The sequence below is a fragment of the Ostrinia furnacalis genome, unplaced genomic scaffold, assembly GCF_004193835.3.
Source record: "Ostrinia furnacalis isolate ACB-3 unplaced genomic scaffold, ASM419383v2 OfSCF1918, whole genome shotgun sequence".
In the NCBI taxonomy this organism is placed as follows: Eukaryota; Metazoa; Arthropoda; class Insecta; order Lepidoptera; family Crambidae; genus Ostrinia; species Ostrinia furnacalis.
Genome location: NW_021132157.1, coordinates 446103 through 466213, shown reverse-complemented (window position 1 = coordinate 466213; position 20111 = coordinate 446103). Strand labels below are relative to the sequence as shown.

At 39.5% G+C, this 20111-nt stretch overlaps 3 protein-coding genes across 5 annotated transcripts; 1 reads left to right on the top strand and 2 right to left on the bottom strand.

The window, feature by feature from the left end:
• Positions 1–128: 128 nt before the first annotated feature.
• slim (scruin like at the midline) lies at positions 129–2911 on the bottom strand. The gene is made up of 3 exons (XM_028306352.1): positions 2417–2911; positions 2116–2327; positions 129–1661 (listed from the first exon to the last, which is right to left on the bottom strand). Exons 1-3 carry the CDS (start codon positions 2747–2749, stop codon positions 1001–1003), a joined length of 1206 nt encoding a protein of 401 aa, XP_028162153.1. The 5' UTR covers positions 2750–2911; the 3' UTR covers positions 129–1000.
• A 3250-nt stretch (positions 2912–6161) lies between these two features.
• On the bottom strand, positions 6162–9005 carry LOC114354089 (zinc finger CW-type PWWP domain protein 1). The gene is made up of 6 exons (XM_028306346.1): positions 8785–9005; positions 8421–8512; positions 7957–8144; positions 7151–7347; positions 6435–7071; positions 6162–6336 (listed from the first exon to the last, which is right to left on the bottom strand). The coding sequence occupies exons 1-6, from the start codon at positions 8854–8856 to the stop codon at positions 6215–6217; spliced, it is 1308 nt and encodes a 435-aa protein (XP_028162147.1). The 5' UTR covers positions 8857–9005; the 3' UTR covers positions 6162–6214.
• A 216-nt stretch (positions 9006–9221) lies between these two features.
• Positions 9222–19364, top strand: LOC114354088 (RING finger protein 10). Of its 3 annotated transcripts, XM_028306344.1 has the most exons (12): positions 9222–9747; positions 10037–10211; positions 10850–11053; positions 11288–11378; positions 13536–13663; positions 13836–13929; positions 14455–14613; positions 14716–15202; positions 15356–15492; positions 15587–15701; positions 16011–16243; positions 17964–19364. In XM_028306344.1, the coding sequence occupies exons 1-12, from the start codon at positions 9654–9656 to the stop codon at positions 18195–18197; spliced, it is 2151 nt and encodes a 716-aa protein (XP_028162145.1). In that variant the 5' UTR covers positions 9222–9653; the 3' UTR covers positions 18198–19364. The 3 variants fall into 3 exon arrangements, with proteins under 3 accessions (XP_028162145.1, XP_028162144.1, XP_028162146.1); XM_028306343.1 differs by lacking the exon at positions 13836–13929 and having other exon boundaries at positions 13536–13757; XM_028306345.1 differs by lacking the exons at positions 13836–13929; positions 17964–19364 and adding an exon at positions 16433–16518 and having other exon boundaries at positions 9223–9747; positions 13536–13757.
• The last annotated feature ends 747 nt before the right edge of the window (positions 19365–20111 follow it).

Below are 20111 nucleotides of genomic sequence, written 5' to 3'. Positions count from 1 at the left end.
ATGTGTGGAGCAAAACGTATAAAATGCACCCTGTTTAATGGCATGATGGTTTATTAACAAAATATGTCAAGACATTAATTAGGTACTACATGTAAAGATGAATGATAGATAGGTACTTAACTAACATCTATTCTAAAAGATATAATATAAATAAATCCAATGAGAGTTTCCTTAATTTTGTTCAGAATTTGGCTCCACTGGCGACTAAGGTCCTATCACTAAGTGGCGCCAACGCAATTATGGAAGCCCTCATTCCATTCCCTCATAGCATTACAATATAATCAAATTTAAAATCTAACGGCCGCCCGCGACTTCGTACGCGTGGATCCCGTTTTACCCCCTTAGGGCTGGAGTTTCGTAAAATCCTTTCTTAGCAGATGCTTACGTCAAAAGAAATTATGCCTTGCCAAATTTCAGCCTGATCCGTCCAGTGGTTTGGGCTGTGTGTTGATAGATCACTATGTCAGTCGATCAGTCAGTCAGTCACCTTTGAGTTATATATTTAGATGTATTATATACACAGTCCCATTAAAAGTCCGTAAACAGAAAACAACTTAATTAATTTGAAATTTTTGTAGACAATAAATTACAAATGACGTGAGGACAGTTTCTGCACAAAATCTTCCTATTTTAACATTCGCAAAAGCATGCAAAAGAAAATCAATACATTGTTTTTGCTAGCAATGGTGGAGGCTATGTAGCGACTACGACGATGTTGCGACCACGATTGTGTTTTTACAGGTGTTTTTTTTGTTTTTCAGGAAAAGAGGCCAATCATGACTACACAAAACAAATAGCAATTCAAGAATTTGTCCATAACTTTTGGCTACTAGTAAGCATTTCATATCCATTAAATGTTTTATATCAAATACAGTTACAATATATCCATCATTGTCCAATAGAAATACTCTTATTCATATAAAATGTTTATAAGATGACTGTACTGAAAGGTATAAAAATCATTCATACCTTTATATTCATATTAATATTATGTTATAATCTAGCTTGGATCTGAATGAAGCCTGTCTACTAAATGAAGTGGGATTCCTAGATTCAACAATGTTGGTCTATCTAGTTCATGTAAATTTGGATGCAAGCTAAGCATAGCTTCCCAGCATATCTCGCTTAGCTTTGGTATGCATACCCACACTTTATACATAGTATTATTCCTATCCACTATATCGTCGTTCGGCTCTATACCTCCAAACATATACATACAACCGTATGAAGTGACGGATGATCCATGAAAATATAATGGACGAGGCAAAATAGTCTTCTGCATTAAATGCCATTGCAGTTTATTGACATCTAACATCCAAACATCATCAAATACTAACTGACCATCTGAACCACCTGCCACAATCACCTGCACCCCATCTGGTGTATCGAATTGGACTGCACTGTGGCATTTTCTTGGCGAAGGAGCCAGTGGAAAATCCGTTCTGTAATCTGGCCTTGGGAATAGTAACTTCCATGTCTTAGATTTAAGGTCATACATAGGCATCTCCATGAGCTCAAACGCCCACTCTCCTGTGCCTCCACCGATAATATAAAATTTATTGTCAACCGTAGCTACTTCATGCCTGTAACGTCCGGGAGGCTCTCCTTCCTGACCAGTGCCTACGTAGACTTGCTCCCATGTCTGTGACCGAAGATCAAGTCTGTAACAATAAGTGATGATATTAATTTACAGCACCAAAAAATAATAATTAAGAAGTTCATTTATATTTTTGCTAAACCTTTTAAAATAAACCAAATTAATTCGTTCATTCGTTTCAGCCGAAAGAAGTCCACTGCTGGACAAAGGCTTTCCCCAAGGATTTCCACAAAGACTGGTCCTGCGCCGCTCGCATCCAGGCACCTCCTGCGACCTTCACCAGATCGTCGGTCCAGCTAGTGGGAGGCCTGCCCACGCTACGTCTTCCGGCTCGTGGTCGCCACTTAAGAACTTTCCTGCCCCAGCGGCCATCAGCTCTTGCCACTTGATTATAGCGATTCTGAAGGCTATGTCAGTCACTCGGGTTCTCCTACGGATCTCCTCATTTCTGATTCGATCACGCAGGGAAACTCTGAGCATAGCACGCTCCAAATTAATTAATAAGTATCATTACTTACCTAAAAATATCACAGTTATAGGCAAAGCCATTAGTCCCTCCAATGGTATAGAAATACCCATCATGACAGAACACAGACTGTCCATATAATCCAGGAGGTTTAGTCCCTGATACTTCCATAATCTGAAGTTTTTTTTCACCAGAGTATGCACGCCACAGAAATACATCATTGCTGCATTTATTGCCGAAGGGAGCACCAGTTCCGCCAAATATCTACAAAATGAAAGAGTGTAACAATTGTAACATATGGAAATTAATGTGGATAATAAATAAAACTACATAATTAACAAAATGTCACCAACCATAAGATATCTGCCATACATGCACATAGCATTTGATGCTAGTTCGTCGGGCATATTTTCTATGACCTTGTGCCGCTTCCATTTCTTTCTAGCGATAGAAAAACTCCATAGCTCTTTGAAGAGTGGTCGCGCCGGGGTCCATGTTGCATTGTTTCTTTCAAATCTCGGTAAAGGTAATGAAGGGTTATAGCCTCCAAAGCAGTATATATTAGCATCATCACAAGCGATCCTATGACCACTTCTGGGTCTGGGACACCGATTATCTCGATCTCGATACTCTACTACGGTAACCTTAAAAGGCTCAAAAATATAATCTTTTCGTGGCAAAGACATTCTTGAACTTCACAATTCCTAAATTAAATTTGTAAACAAACGTTGTTTAATGAGTATCAATACTAAGTTTTACAATTTAGATCATAAAAATGAATTAGGTATCCCACATTTTGCTAGCGCTAAAAATCCTTGTAAAAAATTATTGATTTATTTGACAACACTCAGCTGTTTGACAGTTTACTTTTTTTTTGTTGGTTGGTAGGAAAAGGCATAATGCCATACAACCAAGTCTTATTTTTTTTTATTTTAGTAAATAAAAATCTTAGAGAATTAACCATTAATCCTCTGTGCTAAACATTAACCCCCTTTAATATGGGCATTTAAATGGTAGGTATGGTCTTATATTAATAAAGCGGTATGGTGAAGTCAGTTTGATATCACCATTTTTTTTTTTCATACAAAATAAATTTTATAATATCCGATTTGTATGAAAATTAAAATAAAAATAAAGATATCAATTTTCTGACTTCACCATACCATTTATAAATGCCCATGTTAACGTGGGCTAGTGTACCCATATACCCATTTACCTAACATCCTGTATAATTCATCACTCCAAAACAAAATACTGCTTTTTATCACAGCTTTTTATGAACTTTCAAGGAAAACTAGTTAGTTTAAGAGTAATATCCGTTTTACTTATGTATTTAAAATTTAAAATTAATAAAAATTCCTTGAAAATATTATAAGTGACTTTAGATGAAATAATTGCTTGCTTCTGAAATATATTGTGGTAACGACGAAGGACCACTACGGAACCCTAGACTGCGCGTGGCACGCACGACACGCATTTGGCCGGTTTTTATTTTATTATTCGGCATGTGACGATGCACAGCATCTGGTGAGAGAGATGCGTCTACTTCCGGTGTAGTTTTTTTTTTCATTTTATACCTTAAATGACGTCATTTCCGCAATTATTTAATAGGAATTGATTTGACTTACTTCCGTTTGCCGCCATTTTAGTCACCTGGGGGCGAGCTTGCTCGGAGTTCTTCATAGCGTCTTTAACTTCCAAACTAGCAACATCGTAAGCAGAAACTCTGCTCAGATTTTTACTGAAATAATTTATTTCTCAACGTTCTTATACTAAGTTTAAAATTAAAAAGTGCAATTGACTGCGCGTGTGTGACCGCGAACGACATGTACGTGATGGTGGTTGGCGCCAAAGGGGACGAGTGTCTTCCGGACAACGAGCAGGTGGACCCAGAGCGTCGGATGCCGGAGAAACTCGGACCCCGGCGAGATTCAAAACGGATGAAACGAGGTACGTGGGATTCTGATAGCTTTAACACTCTTTTCGATCAAATGAGCATTCTCGCGAATCTCTATATTGTATAAATAGATTTATTTTGCGCATTACACATGCATCTCGCGTTTATGTTAAGGAAATACAAAAATAAAAACAACTTAGAAATAGAGCTTTAATAAGTAATATTAATATTTTATAATATTCAAGAATAACCAGGCACTTCTACTAATATTCTTACCTAAGTAGGTAACTATGTCACATATCTATGTAATATTTTTAACATTCTTGCACTTAGTAATATGTAATTACTAATATAAATAAACTTAATAATAAGTTAATAATAATACGCTAATTCATTTTCTTATGCCCGCTAGATCAAATAAACCCAATCCAAATCCGTCCAGCTGACCCACAAAATTTTGATGAACATCGAAAATCTTGAGATTGAGACAGTTGAAGGACGGATTTGCATTGTGATTGATTTATATAGTAACCGGGCCTATAGAAAGCAGGCGTTACAGAAAACATATACACTCGCGAGCAAAAGTATGGAATCACTTACATGAAGTTGTTTCCACGCGATCTTGTTTACTAACGAATTTGTTAGTAACTAAAAAAGTAGCACCATTTTAAAGATTAAACTTTTAACTTTAAATTGATACCAAATTCATTTAAATCACACCAGTATTTAAAAATATATCCCGGCTGATGTAAAGAAGTAAGGAAAAAGACATGTATCAACTGTTTGATACGTCGCGAGTTGCGGCCTATTTACCCCCTATAAAAGCAAGTGTTTTCGGATTTTTGCTTTCACACGTTGATCCATACACATCTCCGCTTATTTTGACACTTTACCTGGGATTCTACACCTTCAGAAGCAGCACAAATCGTTGCACTATTGCAAGAAGGGCTCAGCCAGAGGGCTGTCGCACGTCAGCTCCACATAAGCCAGTCCTGGGTTTCGAAAGTTTTAAGACGCTTTTGGGAGACTAGTGGCTTTATCCCGAGACCAAGTTCTGAACATTGCCGGTGCACATCGCAGAGGGAAAACCGTTTTTTCATGTCAACTTCTCTACGAAATCGTCATTTGACTGGTATCGACGTCCAGCAAGAGCTCAGAAATGTTCGTAGGATAGCTGTTAGCGAGTGGACAGTTCGTCTAAGATATGAGCAATAAAATTTGACTCCAAAAAGGCCTGCCACAGGCTGGAAACTGACGGCAGGTCGCCGACAAGCACGCTTTCAATTAGCTCGCACTCGGAAGGCGAGTAATGGAGGCGAGTTTTGTTCTCCGATGAATGCAGACTGTTTTTGCAGTGCAGCAGTCGAAGAGGTCGGGTCTATAGACGGCCTGGGGAGCGATTTGTGCAGTCCTGCTTCGCTAAAACATTGGCTTATGGGGGTGGCTTGCTCGACTTCCCATCGAGATGTGTAGGAGCAAATTGAAAGCGTGCTTATCGCTGACCTGCCGTCAGTTTCAAGCCTGTGGTAGGCCTTTTTGGAGTCAAATTCTATTGTTTATATCTTAGACGAACTGTCCACTTGCTAACAGCTATCCTACGAACATTTCTGAGCTCTTGCTGGACGTCGATACCAGTCAAATGACGATTTCGTAGAGAAGTTGACATGAAAAAACGATTTTCCCTCTGCGATGTGCACCGGCAATGTTCAGAACTTGGTCTCGGGATAAAGCCACCAGTCTCCCGAAAGCGTCTTAAAACTTTCGAAACCCAGGACTGGCTTATGTGGAGCTGACGTGCGACAGCCCTCTGGCTGAGCCCTTCTTGCAATAATGCAACGATTTGTGCTGCTTCTGAAGGTGTAGAATCCCAGGTAAAGTGTCAAAATAAGCGGAGATTTGTATGGATCAACGTGTGAAAGCAAAAATCCGAAAACACTTGCTTTTATGGGGGGTAAATAGGCCGCAACTCGCGACGTATCAAACAGTTGATACATGTCTTTTTCCTTACTTCTTTACATCAGCCGGGATATCTTTTTAATCACTGGTGTGATTTAAATTAATTTGGTATCAATTTAAAGTTAAAAGTTTAATCTTTAAAATGGTGCTACTTTTTTTGTTATTAACAAATTGGTTTGTACACAAGATCGCGTGGAAACAACTTCATGTAAGTGATTCCATACTTTTGCTCGCAAGTGTATTTTGTTATTACAATTAATTCAAAGGACTATCTTAAATAAATAAAATAAAGAAAAAATTAAAATTCAAAGTCGTCGCTGCTGGGTGTAGTGACTCGAACATGCATCTCCGTTCCAGTCTGCGAAGGATTCGTTAGTTCATGAGCCATTTCATTCTCTGGCAGGTATGTTTTGGAAGTGTCTGGAAAAATATAATTATGTAGGTAAGTACATGTAGGTTCTATTCAATAGGGTTTAAAATATCTACAAAGCAATTTGTAATTCTAATTAATTTCTTACCATCATCAAGCGTCGTTGTATCAGTATCAGGAACTGTCGTACTACCAACTTGAACAGTCAAAGAGTTGGGTTGCTTGAAAATCGAGTGACTTTGATCTGCAGAATTCACAGTTTCATCTACTTGTACTGGAGAATTCTGATTTGTTTCGTTGGTAGCGTCAATGCAAATATGTGCTGCTTTCACTAAGCCGTTATTAAGTTTCCTTCTTTTAGGCGTGCCTACTAATATAACATTCGGGTTTTTCATCGCCCGTTTTTTGGCCTTAGAATTCTCACTTCTATCAGACTTAGAGCTATCGTCCGAGTCACTGGCGCTTTCATCAGATAAATCAATGTTCAGTATTCTTTTGATTTTATTCTTGAACCTCATCAGCTCTTGTTGACTAATTTCTTTCGGTTCACCGATTGTTCCTTTGTACCTATTCAAAAAACTGTATTTGGCCAGGCGCTCGGCTAGCGGTAACATATTGGCATCATCTGCTTGTTGATAAGCAGCATCTAAGCGCTTTTTATATTTTGTGTCCCTGGCGGCAATTCTTGTAGCCTTTTTGTTGGCATTGTACGGTTTCAAATTTTTAGGAGCTATCCATGCTCTTGTGGCATCGTAGGAATCGAAGAAAACGACATTGTAGTAAGTCTGGAAAAGATTAAAAAATAGTGATGACACGGCCTAGGTCTACTTTAGGGTAAGAAGTGAGAAACTGACGAAATTGTACCGGAATATCAGAAAACCCATCAAGCCAATAAAATTGTTCCGTGTCCGCGCAGTCTTCGACCATAGCCGGCCACCACGGCCAGCCCGCAAGCCGAGCCAGTACTATGGACCCAGCTGAATATTCGCTGTGAATCAAATCTTCTTCGCCGCGCAGGCAAATTGGCTCCTCAGGGACTGAACAGTCGGCTGCGGAACGATCTGAAAAATATTACTTAGTTACCAGTTAATTTACAAAAACCAAACATAATCTGGAGTTCTGTATTCCATTTATATTGAGTTTGTTGTAATTATTTTTAGCCCAGACAGAATATAGAATTAATTATGTTTAAAATCTTTATTAGACCTATGACCATGTAGGTATGTATCATCCATTTATGGTAATTGAGTGTCTGGCCACTGCGATACAAGCATTTGCTTCGCTTAGTGCAGAGACCGCTATTTATTAAAATTATACATTATTTGTGTCATTTTTTGGAAATAAATACATTTTTACTTTAATTTAGCTTGCTGTCAGTATTTAGTTATTTTAATTTCTAACTCAATTTGTGCAGTTCCACTAAGTAAACATTATTGTTTTTAATTTTAACCTACGCTGCTCTCACAATAGGTAAGTATCAAAGCATTCCATCCTTTATGGCTGGGGCCTTTGTTGCTTACAAAAAAAATCCCTATCAATATTCTCAAAGCATTCTTTGAAGATTAAATATAAATATTAATTGTATCATTATGATAAATTGGTAGTGTTTAGCTTGGTATACTTATACCATAGAAAAAACAAATCTTATATTGTCTGTATGTATTGTGTACCTGGGTTCATCCTGCAGTACCACTTCTTGGGCAGTTCCGTGCTGTCTAGCACATGCGGCAGATACCGCCAGCGGTCGCAGTCGTCGCACTGCACCCAGAGGCCGGTCTTGTGCCGCTTCTGAAGCCACAGGAGTCGCTGTTTCTGCGTCATCCCCGGGCCTGGCTGGCTTAGAGCATCTTTGTAGGAACTGCATACCGTGTGTGAAGGGAACAATATTAGATTACTTACCTATCTTCTTTACATTTTATCAAGACGAGACGCTCACGCTATCTATGCCCTTAGATCTTTTAAACTACGCCACGGATTTTAATGCAGTTTTCAGCAACAGGATTGATTCAAGAGGAAGGTTTATCATAGCACCCGTGCGAAACCGGGGTAAATACCCAACATAGAAATAGGTTCATTGGGTGAATATTAACTTATATTCGATTGTTGATTGAAATAAGTACAAAAAACTTCTTACCTTTTTTTACTACATTGGGAAGACGAAACCTCCGAAATTTGTGTTTCAGTCGGTCTGTTGTTTTCCAACGGAGGTGACATTGTTATTATATTCTTAAATTAGATAATAATGTATGAGAACTGAATATAATCTACTCTAACTAGTGTCGCCTTGCCATATTGAATATTTTGAAATGCAGGTAGATGAAGAAAAATATCAGTACCATAGCACACCATAATAGCTGTTTTTTTAATTACAATCTTTACAAGAATTTAAAAGTGCCCGTAATTTAAAAATACAAAAGGTACATACTATATTTTTATGGCTAGCTAAAAAATGGTTTATCTTTTATGTATTTGATTATTTTTAATTATCTCTTTATTACCTTAGGTTGCCGAGCTCCTTCTTTGGGTTCTTTAGCAGATTTTTCAGTTGGTAAATCGCCTAACAGATCCATACTTCAAAATTAAAGTGAAAGGAAATTCAGAAAAAAAGGCGCCACAACACGAACCGAAAAAAATCTATGAAAGAAAAAAGGGTAGAGTCAAAATAAATTTTCGACATTTCCCGCCAATTTCAGGTAGATACTTCAATATGTCAATGAATTCAGAAATACATATCCTTTATTATTTATCTACAAAATCATCCCGTAACTTATGAATTATTATTATGACAAAATTAATATAAGTAATCGAATTTAATTTACTTTAAAAATCTAGTAATAGTAAATTTAGAGCCATTAATTAGTTTTTACTTGCCACATTTATTGCAGATACATACGAAAATACCTTCAAATTCAAAATATTAGTCATGTCAATTACTTAAAAAAGAACACCTATCATTTTAGACAAATTAGTAAGGAAAGTGATAAAGCAACTAGTAAATAAAATAAAACAAGATTTATTTGTTTAACTAAATAACCAGTTGAAAAGTAAATTTATATTAAAAATAATATTAACGGAAGTGCGCATCTAAATTCATCAGGCTGGCTGCCGGCTGGTCGCCATATTTGTGGCGAGCGAGTTTTGGGTTTTCTACAAAGAAATTCGTCGGTGGCGACGAAAGGGAGTAAATTATACTCCCTTTTCTGTGTTAAAGTGATATCTACCTTTATTACCCGTGGGTATAGCTTTATATCAAAGGAAAATATATTTTTTCTTTGTTTCGTATTATAAACATGGCTTTCTAAAATGTCGGTCTTGCACGTAATATCGTTATCTCCTTGCGGAGTATCCCGCTCAGCTATTGTTGTGGATGTTGGAGGAATCCAAAATGGACAAGAAATCTTCGAACCGATCTTCTCAACCACAGTCGAGGGCTTCAGCCATCGACTGTAAAAAAAACACAGGTGAGTGAATAAAGGTCACATCACTCACCTCTCAAAATCATTTGCGTGACTTGTTGCTATTCATGAAGTTATGTTAATCCCAAAATTATCTTCCTAGCCTATTAGTATTAGCCCTAAATTATGAAGTTCCCAAATAATTGGCAATTTTTGCATGAGTAACCTTGAAATTTGAAAGAATATTTTGTAAACACCTGATGCAATTTTGCGAGACACACTTAAGAATATCCAGTAGTGGTACACATAATCAAACATTGAGTGCCCAACTCACCATTTATTATAATTTCTCCAGATTTGACGCATAAACCTTGGCCTCGGAATAACAAGAAACGTGAAGGACCTGCAGGTGCTCCCAAAAATGAACCATATCGCAAGAATGTTCCAGCACAGCGTGGAAGGGGTGCAGTTGACCGGAGACCACGTACTCGTCCCACTGGTTTCAATGTGGGTGGAGCGCAGAACACCGGGTAAGTTGTATATTGTATTTATTGCGTTTGATGGTCCTTTTAACCAGAGAAGAATAATAAGTACTACTTACAGAAGTTTTACTTCACGAAGGTATTTAAAAAAATGTATGCTCAATGTCATTAACAATATGGTGTAATTTAGCTTGTCTCAAGAGTCAAGCAACATTTTGTTGACAAACGTCAGTGATCGGTACTGCGCCGAAGCTATAGGGCTTCGGTAAAATGATGTGACGTGAGGTGCCAAACTGCAGAAAATGGCGGAGGAAATACATGATTTAGCATGAATTATCATGAATAATATTGACTACTTATTTACCTCTCAGTGTCTTCAGGCAACTTAAAAATGTACATTCTGTGTTTTTATTATTATTTAGGCAGTTAAATACTGCACAGTATTTAGTACACCATTTTCTTCTTTTTTTTCCATCATACAATAGGCGTGCGTGAGTCAATGCTCGCTCATATGTGAGGCCTTGTCGAATAGTAACCCTGTAGGGGGCCATCGTGCGTGTTTTGTTTTCGATGTAAACTCGCGGAGATGAACAGGCCTGTTTTAACTTATAATAAGAATATTTTTTTTTATGTTTATAAAGATTACACATTTTAGTCTACAAAGCCTGTGATATATTAATTAACAGGTTAGAAGATGATCAAGAGCCGGAAATCGGCTCGGTTTTTGTGCCTGGAAGCAAGAAGCAAAATTTGAATCATTTGCTGAACTTCACGTACCCAACCCGCCGAGAAGCCGAGCACAGGGGACCACAGACTCAAGGCCGCCGCCCTCAACAGCAGCGCGAAAGAGTTGTGATACGTCACGAACATGATCTCTACTTACGAGCTTAGTGAGTAATTGGTATTATTTTCTATTTTTATGACGATTTATTATTTTTAATACTAATCATTACAAATTAGATCAACAAAAAACTATTTTTGAAGTAACACACAAAAATGGCTTTCATGAGTCAATAATAAACAAAAACATAGGTGACAAATCTGAAAAGAACTCTGTATTCATTACCCAACTGCACCAAGAGGGTTATTTACCTTTGCTAACTAATTTTATATGTCTATTTCAGTTGTCAATTTGTGATGAAGAAGGGTTGGGATTATAACGTGAATTTGTTAGATCCTGACATACCTGTGAAGTGGGAGCAAATTGAGGAAATTGTAAGTAAATTAATTATACATTCTGTCTGATTAACATTAAACCTATTGAATGCCAATGGTTCTTTCAAAGTAACCCTGTTGTTTTATGCAAGAAAATTGCTTATTTGGTGTCTATGATGTCATCACATGACAATGACCATAACTGGGCTACCAACTTTTTGTTGGTTCAGGTGTAAGTCAAAATGAACCATAATCATCATACAATAAACATGTTTAACAGAAATGTCTCAGTGGTCAGGAGGCACCTATTATGTTATAATATCTATGTCTTTTTTAAATCAAAATAAAAGAAGTTTGTGACTACAGATAGTAAAAAAATTAAAAGGCACTGCCTTACTGTTTGAGCGTGCATGTGGCTGTTTTTACGCGATATACAGGGTGGCCAAAACAGTGAGGTCTAAAAGAAAAATTTAGATTCCTTACATCAAGGTGTACCTAAATCACCCCCATGTATATAATACGATTGTGCTTAGTTTAGGAGATAGAGTTAATTTTGTGATATTTTAAAATTTTATGACCTTGTAGGCTTTAAACATTTTTATCTTTTTTTTGGGTTGACTTTTTTCAGATTTCTTTTTTTCGACAGATTTGTTATTAATTGCAGATGTTTGAAAAAAATAATCAACTTCCTATCTTTGATTTAAGATACAAAAGTTTTGCTCGAAACATTAAAATTATGCTTTTATCAGAACACTATCAAATTTTCAACTTAAAAGTTTAAGTAAAAAAAAGAACTTCCATAGGTCCAAAACCATTTTAAAAACTGCGCCGATTCCTGAACATTCATAATAATACAAAAAAACATGTACTTAATGGGCCACTATTTCCTGTAATCGGTCCACTAAAGTGGTAAGTCGGAGATTCCGTTACATGTTTTTGACTTTCTTAGAGTTAATTAATATTGGGAATCCTCTAAGTTTACATTACGTAGAACAGATTTAGAGCAGTAACTGGACAGAAAATGTTTTTATTCTCAACGAGGAAGCTCTTGCCCTTCATCACACCTGGTGGAAACTGATGATTAGGCTGTAGGTGGAAGGGAACTGCAACTACAAAGGAACTATGGCTTCCTACCTCCAAATTCCGGAACACATTGTTATTTTAAGTAAGTCTTAATGAACATAAACCAAATATCCCTCCCTTTTTCTTCTCACTGTAATAGGTATTTCAAGGGTAATAGTAAAATGTAACAACTGCCTCTGTCTTCAAGTGGTAAGAGGTAAGCTTCAGAGGTCCCGGGTTTGATTCCCAGTGGCGGTGAAATTTTATGTTCGGTTTGGTTGGTGGTAGGGTTTGATCTAAGTCTGCCTGGCTAGCAAGTATTTTCCTAAGTCTATCACTATAACAATAATGTTAATAGCATTACTGTATTCCGGCATTTGGAGGTAGGAAGCCATAGTACCTCTGTAGTTGAAGTTCCCTTCCACCTTGAGCCTAATCATCAGTTTCTACCGGGTGTGATGAAGGGCAAGAGCTTCCTCGTTGAGAATAAAAACATGTTCTGTCCAGTTACTGCTCTAAATCTGTTCTACGTAATGTAAACTTAGAGGATTCCCAATATTAATTAACTCTAAGAAAGTCAAAAACATGTAACGGAATCTCCGACTTACCACTTTAGTGGACCGATTACAGGAAATAGTGGCCCATTAAGTACATGTTTTTTTGTATTATTATGAATGTTCAGGAATCGGCGCAGTTTTTAAAATGGTTTTGGACCTATGGAAGTTCTTTTTTTTACTTAAACTTTTAAGTAGAAAATTTGATAATGTTCTGATAAAAGCATAATTTTAATGTTTCTAGCAAAACTTTTGTATCTTAAATCAAAGATAGGAAGTTGATTATTTTTTTCAAACATCTGCAATTAATAACAAATCTGTCGAAAAAAAGAAATCTGAAAAAAGTGAACCCAAAAAAAAGATAAAAATGTTTAAAGCCTACAAGGTCATAAAATTTTAAAATATTACAAAATTAACTCTATCTCCTAAACTAAGCACAATCGTATTATATACATGGGGATGATTTAGGTACACCTTGATGTAAGGAATCTAAATTTTTCTTTTAGACCTCACTGTTTTGGCCACCCTGTATAAAAGAGAACCGTCAATTTCATTGTTATCACACTAACAATGTGAAGTAAAACATTTTTTTAATCACCAGGTAGTGAGAAGCACTGGCAAGTCGGAATGTCCAATCTGCCTCGGCGCGCCAGTGGCGGGGCGCGTGGGCCTTTGCGGCCACGTGTACTGCTGGGCATGCGTACTGCACTACGCGGCGGCCCACGAGAAGCAGCCGCCACCCTGTCCAGTGTGCGCCGCGCCCATGCACGTGACTGATATGAAGCCCACCCGCATGGTGCAGTGGGAGTCCCCGACTGAGGAAGTGACTTATAACCAGGGTCCTGTGAGGCCACGTGTACTACTGGGCATGCGTACTGCACTACACGTTGGGGTACGAAAGGCAGCCGCCACCCTGTCCAGTGTGCACCGCGCCCATGCACGTGGCTGACATGAAGCCCACCCGCATGGTGCAGTGGGAGTCCCCGACTGAGGAAGTGAGTTATAACCAGGGGCCTGTGAGGCCACGTATACTGCTGGGCATGCGTACTGCACTACACGTTGGGGCACGAAAGGCAGCCGCCACCCTGTCCAGTATGCGCCGCGCCCATGCACGTGACTTATATGAAGCCCACCCGCATGGTGCAGTGGGAGTCCCCGACTGAGGAAGTAACTCACTTCCTCAGTCGGGGATTCCCACTGCACCCAGTGGGAATCCCCGACTGAGGAAGTGAGTTATAACCAGGAGTCTGTGAGGCCACGTGTACTACCCGCATGGTGCAGTGGGAGTCCACGGTTGAGGAAGTGAGTCATAGTGCGGGGGTCTGTGAGGCCAAGGTCCGGTCACTAGGTACAGTAGCATCAGTTGGTGAGTGCCAAAACGGTAGGAAGACTATCGTAAGAAATGACACTTCTGCTGTAGCCAGGATTTGAAGTGTAAGTGCCTGGTACGAGATAAATCGATTAGATAACTTCAGAAAGAAAGAAAACACTTGTACTTTAATTATTAACCTTATTTACAGGTAACTATGCGTTTGGTGCGTCGTCTTAGAGGCACTACGACGGTTGAGATCGCCCCACCGCGTGGGCAGTTAGCTCAGAATCCACCAGAACCTGTGCAGCCTCTTGAAAATGTCAACAGTGCACCATATTCAAAGTTCTTCATGGCTAATAAACAACAGGTAACATTCCTACATCATGAAATCATAAGATTTAAAATAGTCCTAAGATTTTCATTTTAAACTATGGAAATTTCTATATCTAAACTTTGCTTTTTTGTGCAGGTGCAAGAAATATTGGCAAGAGAGCGCAAAGAAATCCAAGACCAGATTATGGCGGAAATTGATACAACTGAAATTGTATTCATGGAGCAAGCCCTAGACATGCTCAAAACTAAGGAGATGTATAACGAAGCCCAAGTAGATGAACCTATTATAGTTGAGACACCTGAAAGTACAATACCGACTGTTTATGAAAAACAGGAGGTAAATGAAAAGAAAATTGACTGGTTTGATGTTAACGATGAAGGCGCAGCCAGCATTGAGGTCCTTCAAGATCAGATGCAAGATCTTGAAATAGGGCTAGACTCAAATCTAAATCCAGATGCCCCGTCCTTTGTCCATGGTGACTTGAATGATAACCAACCTGAGGAGTTCCCATTGATTGACTATTCGGGTCCTGAAAATGAGAACGAAACTATTGAAGATGACAGCCCAACCGTCACAGATGTAGACAAACAAAATCAGTCTAAATACTTTTACTTTTATCAAGGTAATTAACCAACTTCTTTTTGTTACATTAAAATGTAATTATGTGGTTGTAACTGATGACTATTTGATTGTTAACCAAATAGAAAACTATAACAAGTTTTAACATAGCAACAATGATGACTTCTGAATAAATAACTTGACTTTTACTTCACAGCTGAAGATGGACAGCAAGTGTTCCTGAACAGTTTGAACGTGCGTATTCTGAACGCTTCATGGGGAGCGCTGGCTGCAGCGCCCCCTATAATCCGCGGCAGAGTGCTGCATCGTGAAACATTACCACTTACTGCACAGGTAAATGATAACTACATAAAAGCTACATAATATTTTATTTAAAATGTACTAAATATAAGATAAATGTTCTAAAAATATATGTACTTGTTTTTAGACTCGAAAACACATGCCGTATACATCTCACTTGCCTCTAAATTGTTCATTCGACATAGTTGAAATGGACCTTCAACCACCCTATGTGACAACTACAGCACTGAAGTGTTTTGCAGGTATGTTATTCGTAATTTCAAACATCACAATCATCAGCTATTATTTTGTTCTCTTACTATTCTCAAAAGGTTTGCTTTGAAATTAAAATAGAAATGATTACATAATGAAATTATGTTTATTTTGAGAATTATTAGCCAAGCAAGAGTTAATCTGGAAGATTATATTTTGCTAGTTGTTATTTGTGATTCTGTAGAAATCTGTAGTGTATACTGAAGGCTGAACCTTCAGTTAACACTATAGATTTGGATAGTTTTCAAAGCAACCCAACCACCCCTATTTATTTACTAGTCCCGTATTTCCTATTGCAGAAGAGTTAGAACGTCGCGCCCGGAACCGCGCGCGTCACGAGCGCGATGAAAAGCGTCGGGAGAGGGCATTACGCCGGGCCATGGAGGGCCCGCCGAGGCCAGACTTCTCCTCCGAGCTGATGTTCCCTCCCGCGGCCCTCGGCAGCCCGGACCCGCCTATATCCACGTCTCTGGAGGCCAGTCCGTCCACCAGCACTGTATCGCCGCCGAGTTCCGGACCTTCGTTTGCTAAGGTAATTATACCTAATGATAAGAGCATAGGGGTCTTTTTAGTGTGTACGCCTCGGTCTTGTGACTGCTCCGAGCTGATGTTCCCTCCCGCGGCCTTCGGCAGCCCGGACCCGCCTATATCCACGTCTCTGGAGGCCAGTCCGTCCACCAGCGCTGTATCGCCGCCGACTTCCGGACCTTCGTTTGATAAGGTGATTGTTATGCCAGAAAAGGACTACATGACGGAGCATCGGGGTCTTTTTAGTGTGTACGCCTCGTTCTTCTGACTTCTCAGAGCTGATATTCCCTCGGCAGCCCGGACCCTCCTATATCCACGTCTCTGGAGGCCAGTCCGTCCACCAGCGCTGTATCGCCGCCGAGTTCGGGACCTTCGTTTGCTAAGGTAATTATACCTAATGATAAGAGCATAGGGGTCTTGGAGTACGCCTCGTTCTTCTGACTTCTCCGAGCTGATATTCCCTCGGCAGCCCGGACCCTCCTGTATCCACGTCTCTGGAGGCCAGTCCGTCCACCAGCGCAATATCGCCGCCGACTTCTGGACCTTCGTTTGCTAAGGTAATTATACCTAATGATAAGAGCATAGGAGTCTTTTAGTGTGTACGCCTCGGTTTTCTGACTGCTCCGAGCTGATGTTCCCTTCCGCGGCCCTCGGCAGCCCGGACCCGCCTATATCCACGTCTCTGGAGGCCAGTCCGTCCACCAGCGCTGTATCGCCGCCGAGTTCGGGACCTTCGTTTGCTAAGGTGATTGTTATACCAGAAAAGGACTACATGACGGTCTTTTTAGTTTGTACGCCTCGTTCTTCTGACTGCTCCGAGCTGATGTTCCCTCCCGCGGCCTTCAGCAGCCCGGACCCGCCTATATCCATGTCTCTGGAGGCCAGTCCGTCCACCAGCGCTGTATCACCGCCGACTTCTGGACCTTCGTTTGCTAAGGTGATTGTTATACCAGAAAAGGGCTACATGACGGAGCATCGGGGTCTTTTTAGTGAGTACGCCTCGGTCTTCTGACTTCTCCGAGCTGATATTCCCTCGGCAGCCCGGACCCTCCTATATCCACGTCTCTGGAGGCCAGTCCGTCCACCAGCGCTGTATCGCCGCCGACTTCCGGACCTTCGTTTGCTAAGGTAATATTTCCTAAAGTTAAAGAGCATAGGAGTCTTTTAGTGTGTACGCCTCGGTTTTCTGGCTGCTCCGAGCTGATGTTCCCTCCCGCGGCCCTCGGCAGCCCGGACCCGCCTATATCCACGTCTCTGGAGGCCAGTCCGTCCACCAGCGCTGTATCACCGCCGACTTCTGGACCTTCGTTTGCTAAGGTGATTGATATAGCAGAAAAGGACATTTTCCTGCTGTCTACAGGGTGTTAGGTAAATGGGTATAATTATGAGCCGACACTAGCCCATGTTAAAATGGTCATGTAATGATATGGTGAAGTCAGAAAATTGATATCTTCATTTTAATTATTTTAATTTTCATACAAATCGGATATTATAAAATTTATTTTGTATGAAAATTAAAAAAATTAAATTGAAGACCAAAAAAAATCTTTCTAATTTTACCTACACTCCTCACCCCACGCTGGCCAGACGGGATGGTCTATCCCGTCCCGCCTATCCCGGATGGGGTCTGATGATGGAATATTTCGCCTCTTACGACATTCACGGGGTGGTCCCATTTTTGTTTTTTCTTTGCGTAATCTAAAATTGGTCTGTTATAAATCCAGATGGCGAGTGCGAGCGGCACGTGGCGCATTCGCAAGGCAGTGGAGCCGCCGCCGCCGCCGCCGTCCGACTCGCCGCCGGCGCCGCGCGCGCTCTGCCTCAGCGACGCCATCGAGGCCGCTCTCCACGCCGCCCCCGCCGCCGCCGAACCCAAAGGCAAGAAGAAAAAGAACAAACAGAAGCTCCTTTTCGCTACTGGCATGCAGCAGCAACACTGGGCCGGAGCCCGTGAATAATTTTGTTTTTTTAAATCGACATCTTCACTCAATGATCTAGATGTTGTGGCCAGCGAACTTTTGTAGAACTAAAGCCGACCATAATCATGATTTCTCAACCCCAAAAATCCGCTGGCAACAATGTTTCGCTCTTTACTTTACATACTCGCTCTCGATAGCAATATTTCGTTTGTCGTTTCGTCTTCTGTCCCTCATTTTATTCGGAAAAAGATATAGTTATACACATCGCGACATGGCTCTGAATAAATAAATTGAGGCAGGATATAAATGGAGTCAGTTTTACACTTTGATTTTAAATAATAAACCAACATTAACTAGTTTTAATTTCCTGACTCGAATCAAATATTTGTTAGAATCATCCTTTCATCATCTGGTTAGTTTCAGTCAGCGATATATTTCGAATCATGTCGACGGGATTTATGTAACCATAATTTTGTCTTTTATCCTTGTAACCTTGTATCTTAAAATGCCGTTACACTTAAGTTTATTACACACTTATCACAATGCTTGCGGCACACGGCATCGCAACATTGTTCTGGCACTATTGCAGACATTTTCATTGAGGATTGTGGACATATTTATCATATTGTATCATATCATATTAATTATGCTCGAATACAAGTTGCGCGCCATGTACCGCAACTTTTGTGAAGTGTGTACAATACTGGACTTTATTGGTATTTTGAATGTATGTCATGGAATCCATCCAAAGTCGTAGAGTGAACATGAAATATGAACAACTATTCATAAGTTAAGGAACGACTGATTAGCCTCGCATACTGTGCTTTTGTAACCATTACACGCGGGCAAGATGGAAGATTTTGCTGTCTTTGTGTTATGATTTTTTATAAATCAGATGGATGTATAATGCTAACTTGCCTCTGAACCTTCCACTTCCCTGGAAATAAAATTACACTGTAACACAAAATTTGATAGCAGAATCCAAATAATTTGACACTGTAAAAGCAATTAAAATAAATCCCTGCTTGCCTCTTGAACTATAAGAAGGTACTAAAAATATTACATGTAGGTATATTTTACTACCAATGCCACCATCATTAAAATTATGCAATAAATACTTTATTTTATGTATGTATAGACTATTTTAATAACATAACTCATTGTGTGTTTGATTAATTACGTTATTCAATTGTAAAATGTAAAAAATGACAAAGTAAAATGTTTTAAAAAGGGCTTAAAGGAAGCTAATTAATTAAAGTATTCATGATAACAATGTTTGTTTTACCAATGTCTGTGACTGTGTACGAAATAGCTTTGCAGAACATGTAAAAATGTATTGGTAATAAAACTTGTCATGAACATTGTTGTTTTATTATTGAAATGTGAACCCTGGGACTTTTAACTTGGGCACTCCATGGCACGGTCCATGGTCAAGGCAAGTGTTTTAATAAGGTTCTCCAGCAGCTGAGCTAATGTGATTTTATTATTTTATACAACTTAAAAGAACCGAGACTTTTCATTTACTTATCTCATTGCCTTAGATTACTTAGATCCACTTCACTGTAGTGTAGATCGGTCTTGAACAGTTATTGGACATATTATTATAACATTGCGTCCAATAACCAATATCTACTCTATAAACACGAACTAAGGCAAGGGGAATTAAGGGGTGGTTTATTCCCGTTGTCCCCACCAGTTAAAAATTAAAATTTATTGCCTAGGCCAACTATAAGTCGGTAGTCTGCGCCTAGGCTTATTCCCCACCTGCCGGAGCAGTGGGGACAGGGGGAATAAAAAGAAAGAAACCGGTGGGGACAATGGGAATAAAACGAAGGCTACTATAATACCACCTAGANTCTGTTCAGGTGTCAGGTGGGGATTCTTGGATGGATCAAACTTGGAGTGCAAGTGTGGTTTTGTTCCCCAGTCGACGAAGAACATGATGTCGTGCCC

Bases quoted from the DNA above. Each gene is read 5' to 3' on its own strand.
- slim (XM_028306352.1), bottom strand. From the start codon at position 2,749: ATGTCTTTGCCACGAAAAGATTATATTTTTGAGCCTTTTAAGGTTACC. The intron at 2,328-2,416 runs GTTGGTGACATT...TTCATTTTGTAG, and splicing joins TGTATGGCAGATATCTTATG to ATATTTGGCGGAACTGGTGC. The intron at 1,662-2,115 runs GTAAGTAATGAT...TTATTGTTACAG, and splicing joins TATAACTGTGATATTTTTAG to ACTTGATCTTCGGTCACAGA.
- LOC114354089 (XM_028306346.1), bottom strand. From the start codon at position 8,856: ATGGATCTGTTAGGCGATTTACCAACTGAAAAATCTGCTAAAGAACCC. The intron at 7,348-7,956 runs GTACACAATACA...AATATTTTTCAG, and splicing joins GTACTGCAGGATGAACCCAG to ATCGTTCCGCAGCCGACTGT. The intron at 7,072-7,150 runs GTACAATTTCGT...AATCTTTTCCAG, and splicing joins ATGGGTTTTCTGATATTCCG to ACTTACTACAATGTCGTTTT.
- LOC114354088 (XM_028306344.1), top strand. From the start codon at position 9,654: ATGTTGGAGGAATCCAAAATGGACAAGAAATCTTCGAACCGATCTTCT. The intron at 13,930-14,454 runs GTGAGTTATAAC...CCTTATTTACAG, and splicing joins GGGAGTCCCCGACTGAGGAA to GTAACTATGCGTTTGGTGCG. The intron at 14,614-14,715 runs GTAACATTCCTA...TTTTTTGTGCAG, and splicing joins TCATGGCTAATAAACAACAG to GTGCAAGAAATATTGGCAAG.